Source organism: Alosa sapidissima, chromosome 4 (genome assembly GCF_018492685.1).
Source record: "Alosa sapidissima isolate fAloSap1 chromosome 4, fAloSap1.pri, whole genome shotgun sequence".
Classification (NCBI taxonomy): Eukaryota; Metazoa; Chordata; class Actinopteri; order Clupeiformes; family Clupeidae; genus Alosa; species Alosa sapidissima.
The window spans coordinates 33,330,482-33,357,032 of NC_055960.1; the positions used below are offsets into that span (position 1 = coordinate 33,330,482).

The following is a 26,551-nucleotide window of genomic DNA, read 5'->3' on the forward strand; positions in this document are numbered from 1 at the left end:
CTCATGTTGAACTCAGACTCATATCAGAGATTTGTGTCAAGTCAACATTGTCAAAGCAATCAGTGATCAATAGCCTATGGCTGCATATCAATAAGGCTCAATAAGGCTGTATTACCAGAGACTTTCTAATGAGGAGACACAGCACTCAAAAAATCCTCCATAGAAATGCATAGGGTTTAGTTTGTAATGCCAATATGGCCGTTGTCCCACCCCTTCCTTGGCAAAACATCGACATGTGTGAATACTTTGAGCCAATCATGTGGTGTGATGTGAATACATTGAGCCAATCACATGTTGTGTTGTGAAGACATCTTCCCAATCATGTGTTGTGAACTCGCCGCTGGAACAAGATTGGTGTCGTGAAGCCTTGCTCACGCGCATTTCTGCTGAATAGGATGCCCGATGAGTGCCCAAAAAGCGTTGCTATATGGCTGCCGAATGGAGGGACTTGCCTAAAAGGACTTTGGAAGGAATACTCATTAGGATACCAAGCACTATGACTCTGGCTGAGGAGTCTGTAGTTGTTGTGTTGTTATTGTTGAGCCTAAATCAGTTCAAAGAGCTGCCACTGCTTGGGACTGTGCTCTGCTCGAAGATTACAAACAGCAGTTAGCAAGTATCTCTCAAACTGTTCATCTGCTGTTCATCAACTCCACCCTCGCCGGGTGTATTGCTGAAGACCCAACTGAGTGCAGTGTTGAGTGTAAAGTTGTTTTCATGTGAAATGAGAAGGAAATTGGGAAATGACAACATGTAGTGGATCTTGACCTCAAAAATATGGTGATCACCTGCAGGCAGAAACATTTAACGGATCTTGACCTCAACAATATGGCAACTGACACTGGGTGCAGTGTGCCTGACAACAAGAGAACAAAAATGTGAAGTTGAGCTTTTGCTATGTTGGCTCTTTTTGTGCCTTGTGGGCTTCTGTACCTTCAACAGACGGGTTGTGAGAAAACCAGATCCTTAAAATCCATAACTGCTGAAACAGCAGTCCTTTTATGAGCAGGATGGATAACCAGTGTGTATATGTGTATGAATGTGTGTGTGTGTGTGTGTGTGTGTGTGTGTGTGTGTGTGTGTGTGTGTGTGTGTGTGTGTGTGTGTGTGTGTGTGCATGCATATGTGCTAGCTAGATAGAGAGAGAGGGGAAGTAAGAGGGGGAGAGAGAGACAGACCCTCTGACTACTGCTATAAATACACATATAATGGGCCATTGAATTTAAATATAGCACCCCCTGTAAACCAGGAATCTCCTGCTCATCTAAGGTTCATGAATTATCAAGCAGGGGAGCAGGAAACCAGTCCACCAGAAGCTTTGGTGTCAGGTCATCTGGCCAGATGGATGACACCGTGGACACACTGCCTTCGGGTGTGTGTGTGTTGTGCCCGTGTACATGCATGTGTGGGAGGGTGGGAAGGTGGATGGTGGTGTGTGTGTGTGTGTGTGTGTGTGTGTGTGTGTGCATGCATATGTGCATGTGTGTGGGTGGCTGGTGGGAAGATGTGTGTGTGTGTGCACATGTTTGGCATCACTCCCCTTGAGGAGTTTTACAGATGAGCCCTCGTTCTAAAGGGAAAATGAGTGTCAAGAACTGTGATACAGACATTTTTCATGGATGACTCTTTTGACCTCACGGGATCAAAAGAGTATATATACTTATACAATTTACAGAACAAATTCCTATACTAGTAAAACATCACAACAGAGGTTCCCCTCTTATGATGGACAATATTGTGTAGCCTACATCTCTCTGATCAAAGAGAATGATTAAAAAAAAATGAGTGCACTGTGTGTCTGTTCAGTAACCACTCCTCTTACTAGCAGACAATCTTTTAATAGTCTACCCACCTCTACTTGCCATGCCATCCTTGTGTGACAAATGGCAAAGACATGGTATTCTCCTGTCTCCATGGAAACCCTGTCCCTTGGAGAGGTGCTGTCAGGATGAATGCAGCGCTAATGTGACGCCGTCGCTGGCTATAAGCTCCACTGGTGGCCTTCACCTCGTCTACCAGGCCACCACGCCAAGACAAATTGTATGCAAGCATGACATTATGGCAAATCAGAAGGGCATTAGTGTCATATCCTACATTGCAGTGCTTTGTTAATGTTGTTGAAACAGGACAGTTTACTGGACCCAACTCCATCATTATGTCGTATGTACTGATGGTAAGCTATGGGTAATGACGTGTTGGGAGTTTATAAGATTACAATCCCTGCTATCAACAGCACAACAGGACTTGCTATTTGAAAAAGCTGTCTGTCTAAAGAACTGTGGCACAAAGTAGAAGACCTTAGCCTGGGGGTTAACCTATTCAGAGCAATCATTCCAGACTATGCAGTATTCTATTTGACAATATTTGCCAACAACATCTGTTGCCAACAACATCTGTCTTATTTTGCTATTTTTACACTGTATACATTTCTAAAGCAATGATAAACAGGCATATCACACAGGGGAACATCCCTGTAAATGATCATCTTAGTTAACCTAATGATGGACTTTTCATCAATGTTGATTACAGGAGTCTTGCCAGATGATAACCGGCCAAAAGAGTATCTCTGAACATGTGTCAGAGTTCAGATATGATATTGACCTCTTAACTGAAAGGCAGTTGAGATGATTGTAATTGTTAACAATGATGAACACCCTGCCTACCAAACAAATGACCAGGCACAGGGCTTTAGCAAGAAGGTATTCGTCCTGAACTGCCACGGTACATACCTCAAGGTTCAATACATGCAGGCATACAGAATATACACAGTTTGTAATATATGTGCAAATATTAATAAGCTTAATGCCCATTCTCTTTTTTAAGCTGATTGGTGGAGAAAACTTGAAATGTTCTTTATAAAGTAGCTTACATACAGTATTCAAGCTCAAATCAACTGCAGACTGGGGGGGGGGGGCATGCTGACTAAGAGGTCAAGTAGCTTACATACTGTACAGTATTCAAGCTCAAATTAATTGATTGAGCAATCTTTTTTTCCTCTGATCCAAACTAGCTGATATGGCATGACCATTGCCAAGTACTTTGTGCAAGCATCACAAGTGTACAGAAAGGGTATAAAAAGGACTGTGCAGTCAGTGAATTACCTAGATTCTTCTTCCGGTCACCGCCATCTTGCTAAGAAAAGTCTGTACAAGTTGATTTTCAAATCCCAAACTACTGTCAATGGAATCACAAGGATGAGAGTTCGGTAATCGACTTGCACAGACTTTCTTCACACAAGATGGCGGACACGGAAACGATAATAATGCAACACGCTGACTGCACAAATTGTCCTTTTTATACCCTTTCTGTGCACTGAAAGTTCAAATTACTTTGGTTAGTCTGTAGGGACCCCCTCCACAGTATCACAGAGGAGTAAATATACTGTCAAAAGTAGTGATTTACTTTGACGGGAGCTTGCCCTCAAGGCTATCGCTATATACTATTAAGTTGTAAATGCATAAATGCAAACTACTCCAATTAACATGATTTTGGTCCCAAGCAAAAGTTTGCACTTGTTGTCTTCCAAAAATAGACCCCAGGTTGTTCTTAGACAGGAGCTGTCCTTTAATCTGCGTAATGTAACTGAATGGTTTCTGCGCATTTGTAGTGCACTATTCATTACTGAATGGGGGTGGCGTACCAGTCTACAGTTGATGCAATTGCTGATTGAGTGATATTTGCCGTGGTAGCTGACCATGGTCCTAGGATGCCTATACCGGAGATTGTGTGCAAGCGATGTCCACTGTCTGACAATGATAATGGGTAATGTGAGCTCAAAAGTGAAATAGAGGTGAATGAGGAGGAAGTGGGAGGCTTTGCAACATCAGATTGGGTGATGTAGAGCAGGTAATAAAAGCGAAAATGGGGTGAGTGATGGCTGTGAGTGAAGCATTTCCTGCTTCAGTAGGGTAACAATGTGTTGCTAAAAAAAGCCAGCAAATGCATAGTCATCATGAAGACAGACTATGCTAGCAATGCTAGCAATTATCCGCATAGCCCATAAATTATTAATGCTACAAGTGTTTCATAATTTACAGATCAACAAGAGTAGTTAATGAAGTAGAAGTTTGACTGAAAAAGGTTTGAAATGGCATCAACAGCCAATCACACCAATAAATTATAACCCTCTCGTCTGTGCTGCTGAAGTGTTGCAGTGTTGATTAGCTGGAATGGTTTGGTCCAAGACACTTTTTTCCCCATGTACAGAGTAAGAGTAGGCTACCATGTACAACACACACACAAAATGGACAGCAAAGGGAGGAGACATTTTGTGGAATTTAACACAAGGTCTAATTAGAAGATAATAACTTACAATCAAGTGTTGCAGATTTAAACATTTTCTGGACAGTCTTCGTTCATTGTTTACTTGCTGGCCGTCTGCATATAACAGCCAGGACTGAATCTGAAGCTCAAGACATCTGAGCGTGTCAGAGCATAGCCTGGTCTCTGTAGATCATGGTACTAGGAGTTTATGTGACAGCTAATGGACAGCTCAGTGTGTTTGTGTGTGTTTGTGTTTGTGTGTGTGTGTGTGTGTATGTGTGTGTTTGTGTGTGTGTATTTGATTGGTGGTTGAGGTTTTGATGTTCATTGAGAGGGTCAGATGACCTCCCGCCAGAGAAGGTCGTCTGAAAAGCTAACATGGGAGCTGATGGGGCTTGGTGTTTTTTTTTCCTCCCTCTGTGTCTGGCTTCTGTCACAGTGGGGTGTAAGGATGCATCACTTTCTCTCTCTCTCTGTCTGTCTCTGTCTTTCTATCTCTCTCTCTCCATTGTCTCTCTTTCACACACACACACACACACACACACCCCAACTAGCTGTCTCACAAACCTAGTAATATGCTCATGTACATTTACACACAGGGGCGTAGCACAAGATCCTGGGCCCTATGCATAGGCAATGCTGATAGGCCCCTATGCCACCCCCCCCCCCATGCATATCACGGCCCTGTTCACACAAGCTTTTTTGTGAGACCTGGCCTACTGACCAAAGAAAAGTTATAAAGTATTGGAGCTGTGTACCCACTAATCCCTCAGAACGCCACTTTTGACTAGTGCATTTTGAAATGGCTGTGAACTGAAATATTAGGTAATTTCCCTCGGGATTAATAAATGATACTCTACTCTATTTACTGTTATTTCAACTGTCATACCCATACATACAGTATTTACAAACGTAATCCAAACAATGAGTGAGAACACACATGCAAACATGTAAGACAATATTTTCCCCCAAGATTTGCCCATATATACTGTACATTTGTATCATTACACACAGGTATGTCATGTGTTTTTATAACAGGATTATGTTTTCAGTGCACTCTAGCTAGCATATACGCTTTGCTAATGAAACCCCCACCAGATCAGCATACAATGGCTCATGATGTTTTTGTATTTTTTTTTTTTAATTTATCCTTCATTTTACCAGGTGATGTCCCATTGAGATATTCAAATCTCTTTCACAAGGGAGCCCTGGGGGTTAACGTAATTATAATGAGCCCTTGGCAGAGGACCAGAGGGAAGCAGATGAGGGGTAGAGAGGGGACAGTGTCTCTTATTGTTTTGAACCTTTCAATTTAAGTAAAAAAAATGCATAGCACATTCTCATACTAAAGCAGATTTGTAAAAAATGTGACTTATTTTGTTTGGAAGGCCCTTTAAGAATTGCAATAGTCCAACCTGTTCCTGACAATACATGCATATGCATTTTGCATCAAAACAGTTTGGGTTCCTAAGTTTAGAATGGATATGCTGTTGCTCTCTTACAGCTTGTCAGTTTTCTGCATTCAGTTCTAAAATATGCACTTTACAAGAAATTAAAGAAGTCCACAATACTAATCTTTGTCAAATTCATTCTGTGCATTCTCTCTCTGTGTGTGTGTGTGTGTGTGTGCGTGCGTGCTTGTGTGTGTGTGTGTGTGTGTGCAGTCCTGGCTCCATAAATGCAAATAATTAAGAGGCTCTGTTTTGGGATCATGGACAGCTTGGGTGTTATTTTTTGTTTGGCTGTTGAGCTTAAATTTCAATAACCAAATATCAGTAAGAATAGCTGCTTGTATCTTTTAGCAGCACACCGACCAGGCACACATCTTCCTTCAGTTCAAGATTCTGTCAATTATAGCCTTATTTTCCAACATTACTCAGATACTGCCTGCTGCCATAAAGATTTACCACCTCCAGCCAGCGGGCAGTGCATATGCCACAGCACTGACGGACAGGGATTCCCGTCTCATGGGAAGGTGAATACAGAGGAAATCCGTTCAAATCGTAGTTGCGGATTATAGAGCTCAGGTGGGCAGCACGGTCATGGGCAAATCGGTTTTCTCAGAGAGTCCACAGTATTGTGATACTCCGGACACTCTTGTCACATTCGAGGGAAACTTCCCGTACTTTATTGAAGTCAAGTAAACTCTGTATAACCAAGCGAGTTGCTGTTTTAGCCACAACTCACGCATGCAACAAGGCATTCACAACCAACTCTCTCGAACCCACACCACACACGCTCGCACACTCCTAAACTCCACCCCCCAAATCCCCTAAAAGGCACACAACAATTTAAGAACTGATCAGTAACAGAACACAATTATCACACACAACTCGCAGGTTATCACAGTATATTCCAGCTATCAGAATGGAAAGCCAGATATCTTAACTATTCACAAAGAAAATCCGCATCAGCTGTTCTGCTTTCATGCTAACTCGCTATATGTTCACATCACATGGTGCTCATGTTTACAAGTGTCAATCATGTTGACAGTCACCTGCTGTGTTTGTTGATGGTGTGGTGATGATTTGATTTCATTGGGACTCAACCGTGTTTTTTCATAGCGCACCTAAGGCACGGCAATCTAGAGAAACAACAGGGGACTGAGAGGGGCCTCAAGGATGGCTGAGGAAGCACTATCATTGTAAACATCTGCTATGTATCTATGGCAACAGTGTTGAGCCATCCTGATTGGAGGTTGATAGGGGCAACTGGGTGACTGGCAGGATGGCCGTCTCACGCCACAGGGTTTTTATGGAGAAAATTTGAAATGTTACACCACTCGTTAGTTTCTGCTGCTCTCTCTCTCTCTTTCTCTGTCTCTCTCCATGTTGAGTGAAATAGTTTCAGAATAATGTACTCTGTATTTCCCTCCTGGTTAATTGTGAAAGTCTAAACAAAAAGTGTTGCTGCTGATTTTTCTTGCCTCTGTGTGGTAATGAGTAAGTAAGTATATATAAAATTTGGTCTCTACATTTATCCCAATCCGTGAATCAGTGAAACACACTCAGCACACAGTAAACACACAGTGAGGTGAAGCACACACTAATCCTGCAGCAACAGCGGCGCTTCAGCCGTGCCTACTGGCCGGGGTTCAAACCGGCAACCCTCTGGTTACAAGTCCGAAGCGCTAACCAGTAGGCCACGGCTGCCCCACAAAGAGAGAAAGTGTCTCTTTTGCAAAACTCCTGTTGCACAACTCACGTTTAAGCAGTAGCCTACCTCTGACCTTTATGAGGAGGGGTTAGATATTGCTCTGTTTTGCTTGTATAAGTAAATATACTCTTTTGATCCCGTGAGGGAAATTTGGTCTCTGCATTTATCCCAATCCGTGAAACACACTCAGCACACAGTGAACACACAGTGAGGTGAAGCACACACTAATCCTGGCGCAGTGAGCTGCCTGCAACAACAGCAGCGCTCAGGGAGCAGTGAGGGGTTAGGTGCCTTGCTCAAGGGCCTTCCGGTTACAAGTCCGAAGTGCTAACCAGTAGGCCACGGCTACCTAAGCAGACATTCGATGATCTCTTCCCCTCACTAGTCCCATAGGGAGGATGAGGTGGGCTTCCATCACTGCTGTAATGCACACTACTGCTTACTACTGTATGTGCAGTGCACACAAACACAACAGACAAGCACACAAACAGCAATGCACAGAGATTCTCAGATAGCATGTACACATTAACCATGTCGCTTGCAACAACAATACATTTCAGACACAAACGTATACGTATAAATACTTATAAATACGTATAAATACGTATAAAAACGAAGCTACAGGAACAACATACGTTTACTTTCTACTCCAATCATTTAAGTTGATTTCTCAGAGTTAAGAGGTTGTGTAGCCACGTCACTCAAGCTTAAAAGATATACAGTAGGCTATATTTTAGCTATAGGCGAAGCTTGAGAAAGTGGGAAAGTGTACAATCCCCAAACAAAGAAATGGATATCATAATACAATATGCTCTACTATGATCAATGATCTCCTTTGTTCACTCCACTCCATGTCCATGAAAAGCGCTTGTACAGTGTTTGACATCAGGGATATAGTGGAGGCTAAACGTGAGTAAACACAGTTATGCACCTCTGAAATTTCAGAAATAGAGTTTATCCACCTCTTATTAGAGTTTATCCACATATCAAACTGTTTATTCACCAATTGCAACTTTTAACATTTAAAAATCACACTGTATTATCCAGATTCACAATATGTACACTCATCAACACTCTAGGAACCATTTAATACCACTGGTATTGTTATAAACATTGGACAATAACCTCCACCATCATCAAACATGTTCTGAATGGCTTTTTTAAAAAATCTGATAGCGCAGTCCACCTTACCGTGATCACAGAATGTTTACCCACCACTTACATGTATTTTACCACTAACACCCCTTTTTGACATGTCAACTTGCATACTGGTGTTTGTTGATATGATGAAGACAGTGTTGGCATATTTTTATGTAGTCATATGTCAGGTAAGTTCAAGATATGTTGCTCAGCTAAGGTGTTCTAAATCGGGTTTCAAATGTATCCTAAATTAGGTTTCAAATGCATATTTGATAGAAAGTCATAACTTAGCAGTAAACAAAACAATAAACCTTTATGTAGCTATATGAGTTAAGTAGATCTTTATGACCTATATGCATACTGACCTATTTTCAGTGACTGACCTAATTTTCATATTGCCATATCATTGAAAGAGAATTTATTGTGGCAGTCAATAAATTCATGTTATTCGAGATCATGGAAAAGGGCCAAATTCAACTGGATGACTCACAATAAACAACTGGCAATGTATCTGTATCTGTAACACATTTGAACAGTGTTTTGATAGTCTTACTTTAATGTTAGGTTATGGTATGGTTTAGAATTAGGTTAGAGTTAGAAGAGAGTTAGGCTGAATATTAGGCTGAATATAGGAGAGTTTGATGAATATTGGTTGAATGGTCACGGAAAGTCATTCTGTCCCAATAAATTACATTTATCATCAAACTGTCAATGGGCATAAATGATTTCAGATGGCCCTGACATGTATACAGCAGTGTTTCTCACGTCATCTCGCCAAGGAGTAAGGGGCTGAGTAATTACGTAGTTTGATTTCCTGGGAACAAACATACTGGGGAAACATCCACCTTAACTGTACTGTAAGCCACTGTGGATGCTAATTGTATTGAAAATGGAACAGTGCTGTGTGAAGTGAATGTGGAACAGTTTTCAGTGGCTCTGAGTGAGCATATGCATGCTCACATATTAAGCATACGGTTAAGGATCTACCGTTCTGTGTTCTTCAACCCAAAATATACAGTTGCACTTTCAAAACCCCATTCAATTGTGTTTAATGCATGCTCTCTCTCTCTCTCTCTCTCTCTGTCTGTCTCTCTCTCTCTCTCTCTCTCTCTCTCTTTCTGTGTCTTTCTCTTGCTGTCCTCTCACATTTGCATATGCACTGCCTCAGAATAAGCGGCACCCAGCCTGCTGCATTATGTTACCATGGCTACTGGTGTTCTGATTGTGCTCTGCTCCTTGCTAGCTACTTGCTATGGCAGCTGTTCACAGGCCTGCTGTTAAAGGGGCATAAGTCTGTTGCTATACACCCACCTCAATCAGTACCGTCTTGTCTCTTTATAAACTCTTTACCATAGAAGGGGCATATTATGTGTGTGTGTCTCAGTGGTCATAAAAGACAATGTCAAAATGTCAATGTGACTGTTATTATGGAATTTACCGCACTACAAGTCATGATGGCAAAATGACTCACGCCTGCAGTCAGTATCTGATTTCATTCTTACCAGTAGAAAAGACTAAAGGCTCTGATTTACATTAAAAAAGTGCAGAATGCAAAGTCTAAAGTCGATGAAATCTATTTGCTAATTTGATACCATGAGCAAGGTCCGAAGCACAAACATTAGTGGGTGAGCTCAGTTAAAATAATCCCATAGCCTACATGAGAGCTTTAGTTTATGCAGGAGAACCTTTTGCCTGTTATTAGTGCTTTAGTCCAGTCTTAGTCTAGATTTTGTTGTTTTACCATCGTTGATGCTGTTACAATATTAGTCTTTTGTTTACTGTTATTGTTTATTGTTATTATTTGATATTGTAAGTAACCATAATCATAGTCTCTCACTTCAAGCTGCAAGTCTTTCCTCATTTCTGAAGGTAACGGCATCTTTTGTCCTCTTTCCCCGGCAGATCTTGGCCATCATCTCCATCCTGTTCATCGTGCTGTCCACCATCGCCCTGTCCCTGAACACCCTCCCCGAGCTGCAGGACATGGACGAGTTCGGCCAGGCCACCGACAACCCGCAGCTGGCACACATCGAGGCCGTGTGCATCGCCTGGTTCACCATGGAGTACCTGCTGCGCTTCCTCTCCTCGCCCAGCAAGTGGAAGTTCTTCAAGGGCCCGCTGAACGTGATCGACCTGCTGGCCATCCTGCCCTACTACGTCACCATCTTCCTGACCGAGTCCAACAAGAGCGTACTGCAGTTCCAGAACGTGCGGCGCGTGGTGCAGATCTTCCGCATCATGCGCATCCTGCGCATCCTCAAGCTGGCGCGCCACTCCACGGGCCTGCAGTCGCTGGGCTTCACGCTGCGGCGCAGCTACAATGAGCTGGGCCTGCTCATCCTCTTCCTCGCCATGGGCATCATGATCTTCTCCAGCCTGGTGTTCTTCGCCGAGAAGGACGAGGACGACACCAAGTTCAAGAGCATCCCGGCCTCGTTCTGGTGGGCCACCATCACCATGACGACGGTGGGCTACGGCGACATCTACCCGAAGACACTGCTGGGGAAGATCGTCGGCGGACTTTGCTGCATCGCCGGCGTGCTGGTGATCGCGCTTCCCATTCCGATCATCGTCAACAACTTCTCGGAGTTCTACAAGGAGCAGAAGCGGCAGGAGAAGGCCATCAAGCGGCGGGAGGCCCTGGAGAGGGCCAAGCGCAATGGCAGCATTGTGTCCATGAACGTGCGCGAGGCCTTATCCCGCGGCACCGAGCTGCTGGACGTGGTGGTGATGGAGAGGGGAGGAGGAGGAGGAGGGGCGGGAGACAAGCCCCACGACAACCACCTCTCGCCCAGTCGCTGGAAGTGGTCCTCCAAGCAGCCTGCCCTGGACGACGGGTCCAATCACTCCTACAACATGGAGCAGGGCTCCCCTAGCAAGGCCCGGGGGGACGCCTGCCCGCCCCAGCACCTCAGCGCTCAGAAGCTGGAGGAGATCTACAACCAGATGGCCAAGACCCAGTCGCAGCCCAACCTCAACAACGCTAATGGCACGCGAGCCACCGCCACTCGGCGGGAGGAGATGGAGCTGGGGGCTCTGCCGGGCCCAGAGGCGCACAACGCCCTGGGAGGGCGAGACGGCGTGTCCGACATGAAGAGCCTGTCCAGCATCGACAGCTACATCAGCTGCGCCACAGACTTCCAGGAGAACCCGCGGGGTTTCCCCTACAGTCCGGCAACGAGCCTGGTGCTGCAGGAGGGCCAGCGCTTCTCTCACAGCCCCGCCAGCAAGCGGCCGTCCAGCCTGCAGACCCCTCTGGAGCACCAGGAGGCTCTGCTCATCCCGCCGTGCTCCACCATCAAACCCCCGGGGCCTGAGGGCACCACCAGGCACCACAAGCCCCTGGGGAACCCGCTCAAGGTGGGCCATGCCTACCGGGTTCGGTACCCCAGCGGGGCCGGAGGTGGAGGAGGTGGAGGAGGGGAGTCCAGTCCCGCCAGCGGGGGCGGCCCTCAGTCGGACAGCTCCGTCCTCTCTGACCGCTCGCTCCTGAGCCCCGAGGTGTCCGTCTACACGACGGCCAGCAGCCGCACGCCGCCCAAGAGCCCGGAAGGTTCCACGACCCCGGCCATTTTCACCTTCCACGACGCCTCCATCAACCGGTACATCGACGCCGACACCGACGACGAGGAGCACCGACCCGTCGACCGCCTCCTGGGCGGCGCCAGCGCCAAGACGGGGTGCGCTGCCGTCGCCACGGGAACCAACCACCTGGAGGCGGCCCAGAGGCTGCTGGGACAGAACTGCTTGCTGCGCCCGGAAGGCGGTCGCCCAGGCAGCGGTCAGGAGAACCACCTGGGCTCTGACCAGCTATGGAGGCCCAGGGCAGACAGATCGGGACGTTCTCAAACCTTCAATGATAACCACTGAGAGCCCACGAGGGGCATCCGAACGCAGAGAGAGGGGGAGGGAGGACGCCACAGAGAGAGAGAGAGAGAGAGAGAGAGAGAGAGAGTGATAGACATATTGCTGGCAGTAAGAGAAGGACGTGTTTGCCGCCTTTTGACCGTTTACAAACCTTTTGGTACCTGGCAAAAAAAGGGAAAAACTGCCAGAGCCAGGAGACGTAGGGCTGCCGGTGTGGTGTGGTGTCCCTCTGACAGCAGCCAGCTGGCTGCACCCTACCCCCTCCTCCCTCCCTCGCTCCAATCACATCCCATCTTTGTCAAGACCCCCCTTTAACTGCAGGGTACGGCAGCGTCCTCTGTACTGAGCCTCCCCAACAACATCTGCTCTATGATGCTGAGACCGATTGAGTGGAGGAAGCTCGGGATGGAGTCACTGTCTGTCTAAGTGTGGCTTAGATGGAATTGGGGTTGGGGTGGGTGGGGGAGTTGGTTGGGGCTGGATAAAGGGGGCTCTGACATTCTGACTTGAGGGAGACTGGGGTGAGGAAGATGAAGGAGGAGCAGGAGGAAGCTGCCATAGTGGTCTGGGATTGGTGGGACTTCGCGTATTAGCGTTTACCGTGGGGGAGAAGACAGGTGCTGTCAGGGTTGTCTTTTACTGTTGGGGGCTGGGGTTTGGTGTGTGTGTGTGGGGGGGGGGGGGGGGGGGGTGACAGAACACTGGCATGGTGGTCGGAGGTGTGAGGGAAGACTAATACTGCCCTGGGAGCCTCCCTGATGTTATCCTCTAGCTTACCACTGTCCAGACCTCTCACACAGTTCCAAATCAGGCTTTACAGACACACAGACACACAAACACGTGACTAGCCAATGAGCTGATATGTTTACTCTTGCCCCCATTCCTAGCAAAGTGCAGGCCTTACTAACATACTGTGTGTGTGTGTGTGTGTGTGTGTGTCTATCTGTGTCTATCTGTGTGTGCGAGAATGTGTGTGCGTGTGTGCTACTGAAATGTAAGTACGTGTATTTGTGTGTAAACACTTTTACCCCTTGAAGACATGTACACAGTTATGAATTATTTTTATATGGATTATTCCTGTTCCATTCTAGAGACTAGTTTGGTCACTTGGTCTCAGAAATCCAGTGGAGCCTGTTACCATGTGGAATGTTCATTAGAATCATCATCAGTATCACTAGGGATGCACCAGTTCTTCAGATGGTCTCATTTTGCCAAGGTCTCTATTTCTAATTTAATGCAGCCTAAAGGTTTAAATATGGATATATGAAAGTCAATCTATGAATACATTCATCAAAGCAAACCCGTATTTTGCTCCTTTTGATAATCAAGTTAAAGGGGAACTTGGCAACTATTTCAACGTAATAAACCCATTTAGAAATCATTTGGTGTTGTTGTTTCACCTCTTCCGGTGAAAATGGTGACTTTCCCCGCTGTGCCTAGCGTCCCCAGGCAGAAAACCAACCTTGCAACATTGAGACTACCGTCCCGGAAAGAGAAGTGAGAAACAAGAAACTCGTTTTAAACGTTTCTCGTATCTTACCTTGTAACATCCACATAGTTCTGCCAAATTTCCCTTTTCCCACAGTTTGAAATAACATAATGCGCAATTTCTCCAGCAGAGGGGGAAATTCCCTTTAACAAGTGTAGACAGCATGATTGGTGAGATCACTGACCAGAGGCAAGATGGGAGATGGGCAGTGGATGGGGTGCCAAAGTTAGTGACGCGGTAGGAAGGTAGGCATGGTCAACTTCCCAAAGCTGACAGAGGAGGGAAGTGTGTAGCTCGTTAATCATCTTGATTAAGGCCCACTCTGAACTTCCGTTAGAGATGACATTTGTTTTGCGCGTTAATGAGAATTGTGAATCTCACCTTTACTTTGTTAATCGTTTCCAGGGGCAGTAGACAGGATGTTTACTTTTTTTTTTTTACTGACACCTTGTGCACCTAATCTGGCAGGAAGCTGGCCTCAGAGAGATCCTTTCTGCAGTATGTTGCCAGAACACACCTATGCCAGCCATTTGTGAATGGACAGGAGGCCAAGGCAGGGCTAGGAGGAGCAGGGAAGGAAGGAATAGAATGAGAAAGGGCAAGGAGACAAGATGGAGGAGAAGAGAAGAGAGGAGCTGACAGAGGAAGAATGCTTCGAGGATATTTTGTAGCACAGAAAATGCCGGCATTAAGTTGTATGCTGTCTTGTATTTTTGCTTTTAAATCAGAGGTTTATTTTGGCAGTAGTATTTATGGAGACAAAAAAATGTTATTTTGATACTTAATCATTCTTGTACAGTGCAATGTCGTCTTGACATGGAAAGCCAAAGTAGTCCACTCTCATAGTGTGTGTGTGTGTGTGTGTGTGTGTGTGTGTGTGTGTGTGTGTGCGTGTGTGTGTGTGTGTGTGCGTGTGTGCTGTGACAGACTGAAAACACATATAGAAGGCAGTGTCTTCAAGATAACTACAGCTAGTTGCCATGGTGACAGCTAGCCCATCCAGTGCAGGATGCTATCAGGACTGTACAGCACTTGGCTATTGGAGTCTTGATAATATCAGATATGTGCACACATAGAATACAGATATATCCTACAAATGTCAGTGAAAGCATATTTGTATGTGTGAGACTGTGAGAGTCAGTGAGAGACAGAGAGACTGTTTGTGCGTAATTGTCCGTGTTTTGGTACAAAACCTCTTTGGTGTAATGTGTATGTGTTCCCACTGCTGTAAATGAATTGAGAGCAATGAGCCAAGGTGTGGGGAGAATAGCAATGAAGGAAAGGGGGGGAAAGAGAGAGAGAGAGGGGGGGGTATTGGAGAATACGAGAGTAGCAAGGAAAAGTGGGAATAGAGAACATCACAGAGGCCAGAAAGAGTGATAAAAATATTAAGGCTATATGTTGGACGCGTTAATGGAAGGATAATGGCTGCTCTAACACATGTGAGCTGCAGCATGTTAGACCAATGCCCTGCCAATGCACCCAAAGCAGCCACAGACCTAAACACAAACAGCTTCAGCAAATGTAGGCTGCCAAGAGAGATGGCCCAGAGACAGAGAGCTGTGAAAAGCAAAACAGTTTTAGTCAACCACCACATTCTCACAGTATTTCTATCTGACGTGTTCGATGACGGTGGATAACTTGCATTCACGCTCACGGTGCCCACAAGATGAGTAGCCTATGGTGGGATGGTTAAAGGATGCCTCTGCAATTACTGGAACCTTAAGTTTCTATCAGTGAATTTTCTGAGAGACATAAAAATGAAAAAATTGTTTGATGTATTAAATATTTTATTGGTGTCATTACCCAATTTCATGTGCAAAATGAATTACAAAATAAGATTGGTGTGTTATGTAATTTGCAAGATGAATTGTCAGCCAAAATGTCTAAGTTAATCATACATAACAGAAACAGCTACAAAAAGTAAAGCAACTGAATTATGAAAATACCTCATTACATACCCAGTTGTAAATGTGCTGTCAAAATATATTTCAATGAAGGCAATTCAGTCTCACAAACTTAATTTGCAGACAACTTCATCTTTATACTCAAATCTAGTTTTGTAAGGAGAAAGTGCAGATTCACTCCACTGACCAGAACATACAAGAGGTTGCTGTTTGTAGTTTGTGCTCCACACTATCTGAATAGATGAATCTACTGTATAACTGTCCTCTCTCACTGTGCTCTAAAAAGCCATTCATGAGGTCCTACTCTGAATACAGAGTGCGTAGACCCGACCAGAGATAAGAGTGAAAGTGAACACAGGTGTAAAACTTTACTTTATTTATTTTTGAGTGTGTTTGTGTGACAACAGAGTATATGTGCGACTCTATCAGGGAAGTAGGTTACAACTGTTTACTAAAACATGTCCTCCTAAATGTTTCTCACTCTCACTTGTTTCACGATGAAGAATTTCTGAGATCTGTCATCTCTGACAGACACGTCTAGATTTGCATTTGGTATCTCATACCAGTGTGTGCAGGACTGCATCCCAAATGTCTCTAAATTGCACAGGGTGTTATTTTGGAAGGTACTTAAAACGTAAAGCATGAGTACTGTTTTATAATGCTGTCAGAAAGGTTGCAAAAATGACAATCAACCGTTCTCCTTTGACTCCAGAAATTGGTTAGGGATTTTGTAAGGTTTGAGTATGGAGAGCCAGCCTTCTGTCCATTCACACAATTCTGTCTTTCTTGGCAAGGGACCACACACACACACGTACACACACACAAATACAGATACACAACTTTGACTGCATAGATACACAAAAAAAAAACAGGGCTCTTGGAGCTCCAAGGCAAATAAACATCAAACAGGATTTACTGAGCCAAGTGTTCTGGGTGTTTCAACTGATAAACTGTGATGATTTTCTTCATACCATACCTGTGGGCTCATTGTTATTAAACGCTGTATATTTTGTCATGATTTTTGTTTTGCACCCATTAGTCAAACACCACTGTTAGAAATGAAGCGCCTTAAACACGAAATAGTGATCAACAGGAGGACATTTATGGGAGGTAAATTTTGTATGCTTACATGTTTTAAACTGGAAAGCACAATCAAGAGTCTTCATGTTCCTTTCTTAAAGATATTGTACAATAAAACAAATACAGAAAAAAGTTATACACGAAAGAGAATTTAAAAATGTATAAAGCTATTGATATAGATCTATAATTGAAAATGGATTATTTAAAGAGTACCAGAGTGCACGATAGAGAGAAAGAGAGAGAGAGAGAATAAGAGTATTAGTCCCCGTTTTCCACCTCTCCTTATGCTGTTGTTTGTAGGTCTTGAGGCAGTGTTTTGTACGTTTTTACCTGTTGACTTTCTATGAGGTCGTTTGTGTACTAAATGTTTCTGTTGCTCATGCATGTTGTAATTCTGGAGCTGTGACCGTTCAAATGCGTGGCTAACTCAAGCCAGTACATGTGCTGTAAACAAGGAAAATTGTGTCAAACTGTTCACCTTCTTTTGGTAACGAACATTCCCTCCTTTCAACTGGCTAAAATTTCAATAAACCATACAAATTACTGATTTGATTCTCAGGAAATTGTTTGTGAGTTGGGTGACTGGTTGATTGGGGAGGATGGGCTTTGTTGGGAAGAGTTTGGGTCACGTTGGACTGGCTTAAGCCTTGGGCACACAGACAATCTCAGCAGGAGTGCACAGTACTCACAGCTTTGGGAATTCACTCTTTATATCTTAGTCAGACATTAACATTCCACAGTAACAGTCTAAAGATATTTATTTTCCAGCTTGCAAGCACAGACAACTGTGGCTTGTTTTTAACAGAAATATTATTAACAATGGATATGCATGTCTCAAGAGTGCTTGCCTCAAAACAAGCTATGCCTACTAACATATCATTCAAGGATGTCCAAAAGATAAGGCATTACATTCAACAGAAATTCAAGAAAATCAATGGATATGTGGTTCAAAGTTACATGTAGTGCAACCAAAACAATCTCAGTATTACTACAGTAATATTGACAGTGAAACTACTGCTGTTTTCTCCTGTTCTCAGTAAAGCATTAATGTATTTGTTCAAGTGTATTTGTATTGTGTGTGTGTGTGTGTGTGTGTGTGTGTGTGTGTGGTAGAGTAGAATATCTAAATGAACAGGAAGCTGTGTACAGAGGGGCAGGTGCAGGACTCCTGTCTCCGGACTCGTTTCCATAATCCTCTACACCTCGGGTTGCCCACTGCTTGCCACTGCAGAGACACGTTCCTAAGGACAAAGAAGTAAAGAAATCTCACTTTGCAATGTAGTGATCAATGTATCTATAAATATAGAATAACATAAATACCAACCAGCAAATTCAACATTTTTAAAGTGTACAAAAAGACACATTATGTTTGCCATGTTAGTTGTTTTTTCTTTTGCAATATGTGGTCCTGGAGTGACATCTACTGGTTTAGTCGAGTTTAAAATAGAGTGAAGGCCATTTTTCCAATGTTGTGGCCAAGCGCAAAGTGAAGACATTGCGTGTCGGTCAGCTAGAGATTTTAATCATATTTGGCTGTTGACGAGGACACATCTAGCAGCAGAAAGAGGCCAAAACTGAGGATGAGAGACTACTTCGACTTTAAATTAGGGAGGTGGCAATCTGTTTGGGAGCCCTCTCAGAAGGGAAAAAAACAAAACCATACAAAGAATGATTAAAAAAAAAAGAGAAAAGACTATATAGAGGCGCAAAACATGGAGGTGGTGGGTTTGGGGGGGGAGGACTGGGCGGCCATGTTGTTGCTCTTAGAACCCTAAGGAAGGGAAGCGGACAGCAGGATTAAGGCTGACCAAACATTTATTTTATTATAACTGCAGTGAAAGTCCAGGAGAAATGACGTGTGAGTGTGATGCATGCATCAGTTACAGTGGAGGAAATAATGATTTGAATCCCTCACTAATTTAAGTTTGCCCACTGACAAAGAAATGAACGGTCTATAATTTTAATGGTAGATTTGTTTTAACAGAGAGAGACAGAATATCAAAAAGACATTCCAGAAAATCACATAAAAAGATAAATTATTTTGCATTTCATTGAGTGAAATAAGTATTTGATCCTCTATCAAAACATTAGTATTGGAGAAACCCTTGTTGGCAAGTGCAGAGGTCAGGCATTTCCTGTAGTTTGCACACATCTCAGGAGGAATTTGGACCACCCCTCTTTGCAGATCCTCTCCAAATCTTTAAGGTTTCAAGGCTGTCGCTTGGCCAGTCGAAGCTTCAGCTCCATCCACAGATATTCTATAGGATTAAGGTCCAGAGACTGGCTAGGCCACTCCATGACCTCAATGTGCTTCTTCTTGAGCCACTCCTTTGTTGTCTTGTCTGTATGTTTTGGGTCATTGTCGTGCCGTGGAAGACCCATCCACAACCAATTTTTAGTGTCCTGGATGAGAGGAGGTGGTGGTCACCCAGGATTTCATGGTACATGGCCCAATCCATCTTTCCCTCGATGCGGTGAAGTCAACATGTCCCCTTAGCAGAGAAACACCCCCAAAGCATAATGCATTGCTTTCACCTCCATGCTTAACGTGGGGATGGTGTTCTTGGAGTCATAGTAAGAATTCTACTTCCTCCACACACGGCGAGTCGCATTGATACCAAAGGGCTCGATTTTGGTCTCATCTGACCAAGCATTGATCACCTTCCCAAGCATTCTCTGAATCATTTAGGTGTTTATTGGCAAACTTAAAGGAACCATATGTAAGAAATGTATTTCAGTTAATCATAAAATGTCACTAGGCATTAAGAAATCATGTTAATTTCAAATACTTATATCACTGACAACAGTAGTCCGGCCAGGATATTGTCATTTAAAATGTGAAGTTGCAGCCCTCAACTGATGTTGATGTTGTCATGTTGTGTTTTGGCCTGATGCGCCACCCTCCACCTATCTACTAATCACAAAGTCAGTAGTGTTTCTGCATCCAGGTTGCCAGCTCTGCCAGTCAGAGGGGAGGGGAAGGGGATACACCGCTCTACAGTAATTTGAAAGTGATTGTAGTACCAGTTTTGGCCACAATCTTACATACGGTTCCTTTAACAGGCCTGTACAAGTGCCTTCTTGAGCAGGGGGACCTTACGGGCGCTGCAGGATTTTAATCCATTACGGCATAGTGTGTTACCAATGGTTTTCTTGGTGACTGTGGTCCCAGCTGCCTTGAGATCATTAACAAGCTCCTTGCGTGGAGCCCCAGGCCGAGGGAGATTGACGGTCATTTTGTGTTTCTTTCATTTTCGAATCATTGCACCAACAGTTGTCCTTCTCACCCAGCTTCTTGCCAATAGTCTTGTAGCCCATTCTGGCCTCATACAGGTCTACAATCTTGTTCCTGATGTCTTTAGACAGCTCTTTGGTCTTGTCCATGATGGAGAGGTTGTAGTGATTGATTGACTGTGGACAAGTGTCTTTTATACAGGTAACGAGCTGAGACAGGTGTCTTTTATACAGGTAACGAGCTGAGATTAGGAGTAAAGCTGTCGTTCAGACCCAGAGAAGATGGAGGTGTGTCAGGATCATGTTTGAATGTTTCCTCTTTGCATGGTAGATATTTAACCAGTATTTGTGGATGGAGCTAGCCTGGGTTTTCCCATGCTGCTTTACGTGCGCAATTTTATTCACACTGCTAGGCAGCCTGGATTCCATGGAGCAAATTTTCGCCTCAGTTAGGGGACCAATCACAGAACGGAGGGAGGGCAGCAAGACGATGACGACAGACCAAAGCCGTTATGAGCTACGTACAGACGCATTTGATAGACATTCGTAGTGCCCAATAAATGGCTCTGGGCATTCGTAAACCACGTTTCAAATATGAGAAAATGAATGTCTAGTTACCAGACCCCATCTCAATGAGATGAGGTCTGACATTAGCCAGGCTAGGATGGAGCATCAAACTGTTCAAATACAGTACAGTGGCAATTGGAAGTTCTCCTGAGCCCATGCAATGATTTTCACGAGACTTTCTGAATCTGAGGCCGGCGGCTCGTCTGACCGATGTTGCAAGGCAGTTTTTTCCGCTCACAGACACTAGAGGGAAGCGAGACGGCCACCATTCAACCAAGAAAAAGTCATATAACCATTCCAATGATTCCGAAGCTGTTAAGTTAAGGTAGATTACGCTAAAAAAACAACATAGTTTCCCTTTAATGCAGTGCCACCTGAGGCCCCAAAGGGCATGGCCATCCAATACTGTTTTTCAGGCCTGACCCTTGTGTATAGACATTTCTTTGGATTCTCTGGATATGTTAATGACATTATATGGGCCTCCTATAGATGATGAAATCCCCACATTTTTGCAATTTTACATAGAGGAACATTATTCTTAAAAAATGTTTGCCTATGCAGTTTTTCACAGAACTCTACTCTCAAGAGACTGCATTTCTGGGATGCTCTTCTTATACCAATCAAATGGCCTATTAACAAAATTAGTTGCAAAATGTCCCTCTTTGTGTTTTTTTTAGCATTATGCCATTTTTCCCCTTGTTGCACCTGTCCCAACTTTTCAAGGCTTGTTGGGACAGGTGCAATTCAAAAGGAGCTTATATTTTCCATAAAATGGTACAATTTCTGAGTTTCAACATTTGACATGTTTTCTATCATCTTATGTTTTCTTCAATTAAATATGGATTTATGTGATTTGCAGATTACCACATTTAGTTTTTATCTACATGTTACACTGTGTCCCAACTTTTTTTTGTAAAGGTTGTATGGGTTGTATGACCTGATAAAGGGTTGTATGACCTGATAAAACCTAACTTTAGGGAAACTTTCCAAACCTCTATGTTTCCCAAACCTGTCCCAGAAATCTGCTTCTTCTGATTCCCATTTCAATCTTAGAGCCCATTTGAGACCACAACAGGTAAATTCTCTGGATCTCTCTCCTTTCTTACAACATCCAGTCTGAATGGCTCAGTTCTCCCCCTGTGGTGAACTTACCCGTCCTCGGTGGAATTCTCTCCATCTCCAGAGCAGTGTGTCTGTCCGGAGGCCAGGGCCGGCGGTTGGCACTCCACACACACGTGGTGACCCTCGCGCAGGTACTGCATCCAGCGGGTGTGAGCACCAACGCTTCTCGCACAGCCCTCAGTCAGGGAAGTGAGCTGAAATTCAACACAGTACCTGCCACCACCCCACCACCATCACACACACACACACACACACACACACAAAGTATGACTGACACTTGAAATTATGTTATCACTCTGATACATTACGAAAGAGCTGCTCTCAAGGCTCACCCAGCAATGTCCCCACTGTCCAGGACATCCCTCTTTTTCCTGGCATTGCCATAGCCACCAGTGGTAATGAGAGCTGGCACTGCAAGAGTTTTACTCAATATCACATCATGTTAGGAAGTAAAAGCCTGCAGTCAGATTGAATTAAGACATGCCTGAAACATCCTTAAGGGTACTCTAAGCGATGTTGGGTAACGTCACTTCTGTTGACGTTCAAACAAAACAGCGAGCTAGCTCGCTACTCCCTCCACCTCCCTCCCATGTAATTGAAACGCTCCTAAACGCGCATCTCGTCGGTGATTGGCTGGAACAGTTTGCTATGTTGTTAAGGCTACCGTCATAGAGGAGTCAGAACTCGCAATGCCTACCCAAAAACAAAGGGTCATAATTTACTTCCACCTTATAAAAAACAATCGATTACATCAAATGAAAAATTCTGGTGTTGGTTTGCTAATTGACCATACCGAGAGTCTGACGACACTGGCGCTGTCGGTCGTGGTACTCAGCGCAGCCTGCGTTCTCTTGTAGCGTCGGGCATGGATGCGCTCCGTTCTGAGCGTCCTGCAGTACGGTTCTCTGTCGCACGCGCACTGTGGCACGACATGGCTCCGCACAACCCGACCAGTGAGTCCATTCACTCACGACACACGGAACGGCTGGGAGACGGAAGGGGGAGAGAGTTTAACTTTTGCTTAGTCAGCTGACAGATTTTATAATTTCATCAGGCTAACGTCTACAGTGGTAAATAAAAGTGTAACACAACCTTTTTACTTACTCGAACACACCGATTTCCTAAACAAAATAACTTGGTGGCTGGTTATAGGCTGTTAGCCTATACTTTAAAACCTAAAACATGAAACCTTACAATTACATAAGGCTACCTAATGAAACCAATTGTGCGGCAAGTGGAAGTTGTCCACAATTGATCATGCAATAAAATCGCATATCTGGAAAGAAAAATACCTGGACATGCGAACTCGTAATCATGACAGCAGTCCAGCGTAGACAGACAGGCTTGGTCGCAGAAGCAGTCTCCGTTGGCCCCGTCTATCCTGCTGTCCTGAGTCACACAAGACAGATCTCGGCCAGGGCAGCACAGGCCTGCGCTTCTACAGCCTCCTTCGCCGCGCCGAACTAGCAGAAGGACAAGAAGTGCCCACAAACCTTCACGGCCAGGTGACATGTCAACGAACGAGCCCGTTCTCCTGGACAACGATTTACGCACCCATCGGAAACGTTGTTGAAAATGTTTGGTTTTGTCTCACTCCAGTTCAACTTTCACAAAGTTGAAAATGCCCCGAGCAGGAGTTCAAGTGAAAAACACGCCTTGTGCAACTAAATAATCAGAGATGCCTTATTGGTCACTGCTCGTGGAGCTTTTGATGGACACACTCACACTAGGCGTGTTATCAGAAGGTGCTGACCTTCGCCTCTTGGTGGATTTGTGAATCCTCACTGTACAGTATCTCCCTTAAAGGGAAAGAGCCGCCGGTTAATAGTAGTTTTCCTCATCCCAAATAACTCACTATAATCCTTGGAATTAATAACATACCGAACACCTTTTAGATAAGGTAACCCAATAGAACAAGATAATGCAATTTATATGTAATTTTACAGCACAAATATTCCTTAAATAGGTAACCAATTTAAGACATCATTGATGTCATCATATCATTGGACATCTTTGTTGGCACTTCTGTGAATTTATTTAGACTGGGTTTTTTATTACATATTTTCATATATTTCATAAATATTTATCAGAAAACGTTTGACAAATATTTGTATCAAACATACAGTATTTCAATTAATATATATGTTTTGGTGTCAGCTATTTCCATAAACATTATAAGGTACGCATTATGACTTGAAATCACTGTATGTAATACCAAGTGTATCTCACTGGATGTTTGCAGTGTCTACCAACACAGCAACTGCGCAAAAAAGTCTACTAAGACCGAATGGTCCCTCCCTCTCTCTCTCTCTCTCTCTCTGTCACACACACACACACTCTCTCTCTCTCTCTCTCTCACACACACACACACACACTCAAAACCCTCCCTTCCATCCAAGTTAGTTTAACTCTTCTCTAGTGGCCATTCATGCTCAAACATGTGAAAGGGGTGGATTAATTTAATTCCCCTTACTGGGGTCTATTCATGCAGAAAAAACAATACCGCAGTGCAGGCTGAAATATGGGCCTCTATTCATGTACACATTCCCAGGCATTCCCTGTGTGTGTGTGTGTGTGTGTGTGTGTGTGTGTGTGTGTGTGTGTGTGTGTGTGTGTGTGTGTGTCTGTGTATGAATGTATGTGTGTGTGTGTGTGTAGACATGTGCATGTGAATGTACATGTGTGTGTATGTGTGCATACTTTAAGCCACTGACTAGGCTCAAAATATCATTACACTTCCTAATAATGATACTGTGGAGAGAGTCCTTGCAGAAAAAAATAAATATTTCTACCTTTGTAAGTGTGAAATGAAAGGGTTTGTCTGAAGAGACCCTCTCCATAGTGGTAGCGTGGCCTACTGGTTAGGGCTTCGGACCTGTAATCGGAGGGTTGCCAGTTCGAACCCCGACCAATAGGAATGGCTGAAGTGCCCTTGAGCAATAGCCAAGAAATCTAGATGCACCCTAGCGGCAGCAAATTAAATTTGCTGCCAGGGCTAGTCTAGCAACTCTAGCTCTCCGTTGGCTTGTGAGCTCGAAAAATTAAACTTCTATCAGGCCAATCAAATCGTGTATAGAGTCGTTAGGCGGGCTTAACATAATGATTGATGGCAGAGTTGCAACGGTTTGGCTTGAATTCCCTGCTACTTGAAAACAAAGGAGATGGATGTTGCTGTTGGCCAACAGTGTGACATGAGTTAAGCTTGTTTTAAGATGGCAAAAGTTTGAACTAGCCAACTAGCTCTGCTGGTGGGAAAACGCATGGGACTCAGCGCTGTCCTTTGCGTGCAGAGGGAATTTGAAAGATAACCGATCATCCCGCCCCTTGGACTGAGCACTGCGAACGGTGAGTGCCCAGACCCTACATTTAAATGTGGGTCTGGCTCGTCAGGCTACTTGAGCAAAGCACCTAACCCCTCACTGCTCCCTGAGCGCCGCTGTAGCAGGCAGCTCACTGCGTTGGGACAAGTGTGTGCTTCACCTCACTGTATGTTTCACTAATTCACGGATTGGGATAAATGCAGAGACCAAATTTCCCTCATGGAATCAAAAGAGTATATATACTTATACTTATAAAATATTGACTTAGAATATCACAAACAGGCTATTTTCCCTCTTTCTCCCGCACACTCAATCACTCACTCAGTATTAGTTGACCAGTGCCTGCCTCGCCATCTGATCGTAATCAGTGTTGAGCTCTAAAGAAGGTGTGTGTATTATGAGGTGACTCTCGCAAGCCCTGGACCCAGCTGTCTCAAACACCTCACCTGGTGCCAGAGTTCGAGGCTGTAATGTCAGAGCTGCTATTATAACACCTGGTGGAGGTGTAACACTGTGAATTACACTGTGAATTGAAGAGATGATGCAAAGACACAATCAGCTATCAGCCCCAAATGGGAAATGGTGTGGATTTTGGTCGTTTGTCCACCCACTTACATGAATGCTGCTTTTAGTTTAGAGAGAGAATACATAAGTCCACTATATGACACAATTTCAGATTTCAGCCATTTTGTCTGTGGGAAAAACAAAAGCTGATTACCACAGTTGAAAAAGTGGCATCTTGTGATAGTATTTTAGATTTAGCTATATTTAGTTTTAGCTTTAGTTTGTGCTCTAAGTTCTTTCTCACTGGTAAAATCTCAGTGTTTAAGTTCCAGATTTGCCTGCTCTGTAAATGGTAACCTTGTATATGAGGTTAACATCCCAAACAAGGAAACACTGTTCTAAAGGCAAACCGCTCTACATGTCACCCCACCAAAGAATCTAGCATCCTGCCCCCTTTCAAAAGGATTAACTGCACATGCATATACATTTCCAGATCTTCTTACTACTTCTACTGACACGTGGGGCCCTCTCACACCAGGCACACAGAAAGAAATCTAGCCCATTGAGTACATGAATCGAGGTCACCACGACCACCAATAACCGCACTAAACTACTGATAGACATTCATTACCAGACATTAATTAAACAGGGTTCCTGATTGATCCCTCGTGCATCAAGTACTGACCAATATCTATCTAACATCCATCATTTCTAAGATATGTTTATAATTCATGCATCCAAAAATGTACATCTATATATAATCTACAAAGACATTGTGATGTCTTGTGATGTAAATGGTTCAGATACAGACAGACACAGAAAAGACAAAAACATGATGTGATGCAGAACATCACAGAGTGATTCTTCTCCAGCCACTATGTGGGGTTAGAGATAATTACTAA

The 26,551-nt window shown here is 44.0% G+C and overlaps 2 protein-coding genes across 3 annotated transcripts in view; one reads left to right on the forward strand and one right to left on the reverse strand.

Moving 5' to 3' along the window:
- Window positions 1-12,863, forward strand: part of kcnb1 (potassium voltage-gated channel, Shab-related subfamily, member 1) — a 25,536-nt gene extending 12,673 nt beyond the window's left edge. For both annotated transcript variants that reach the window (XM_042090350.1, XM_042090351.1), the window contains exon 3: window positions 10,462-12,863. In XM_042090350.1, the coding sequence (XP_041946284.1) occupies window positions 10,462-12,429 (1,968 nt within the window). In that variant the 3' untranslated portion in view covers window positions 12,430-12,863. The remainder of the gene's footprint in view (window positions 1-10,461) is intronic.
- A 4,779-nt stretch (window positions 12,864-17,642) lies between these two features.
- si:dkey-7k24.5 (somatomedin-B and thrombospondin type-1 domain-containing protein) lies at window positions 17,643-23,542 on the reverse strand. Its single transcript, XM_042089515.1, has 5 exons — window positions 23,118-23,542; window positions 22,619-22,810; window positions 22,158-22,236; window positions 21,856-22,038; window positions 17,643-18,143 (listed from the first exon to the last, which is right to left on the reverse strand). Exons 1-5 carry the CDS (start codon window positions 23,335-23,337, stop codon window positions 18,026-18,028), a joined length of 792 nt encoding a protein of 263 aa, XP_041945449.1. The 5' UTR covers window positions 23,338-23,542; the 3' UTR covers window positions 17,643-18,025.
- Between the last annotated feature and the right edge of the window lie 3,009 nt (window positions 23,543-26,551).

Coding starts and splice junctions, on each gene's coding strand:
- si:dkey-7k24.5 (XM_042089515.1), bottom strand. CDS start 23,337: ATGTCACCTGGCCGTGAAGGTTTGTGGGCACTTCTTGTCCTTCTGCTA. Junction 22,811..23,117: donor TTACGAGTTCGCATGTCCAG/GTATTTTTCTTT, acceptor TCCGTCTCCCAG/CCGTTCCGTGTGTCGTGAGT. Junction 18,144..21,855: donor GAGAATTCCACCGAGGACGG/GTAAGTTCACCA, acceptor CTTTGTCCTTAG/GAACGTGTCTCTGCAGTGGC.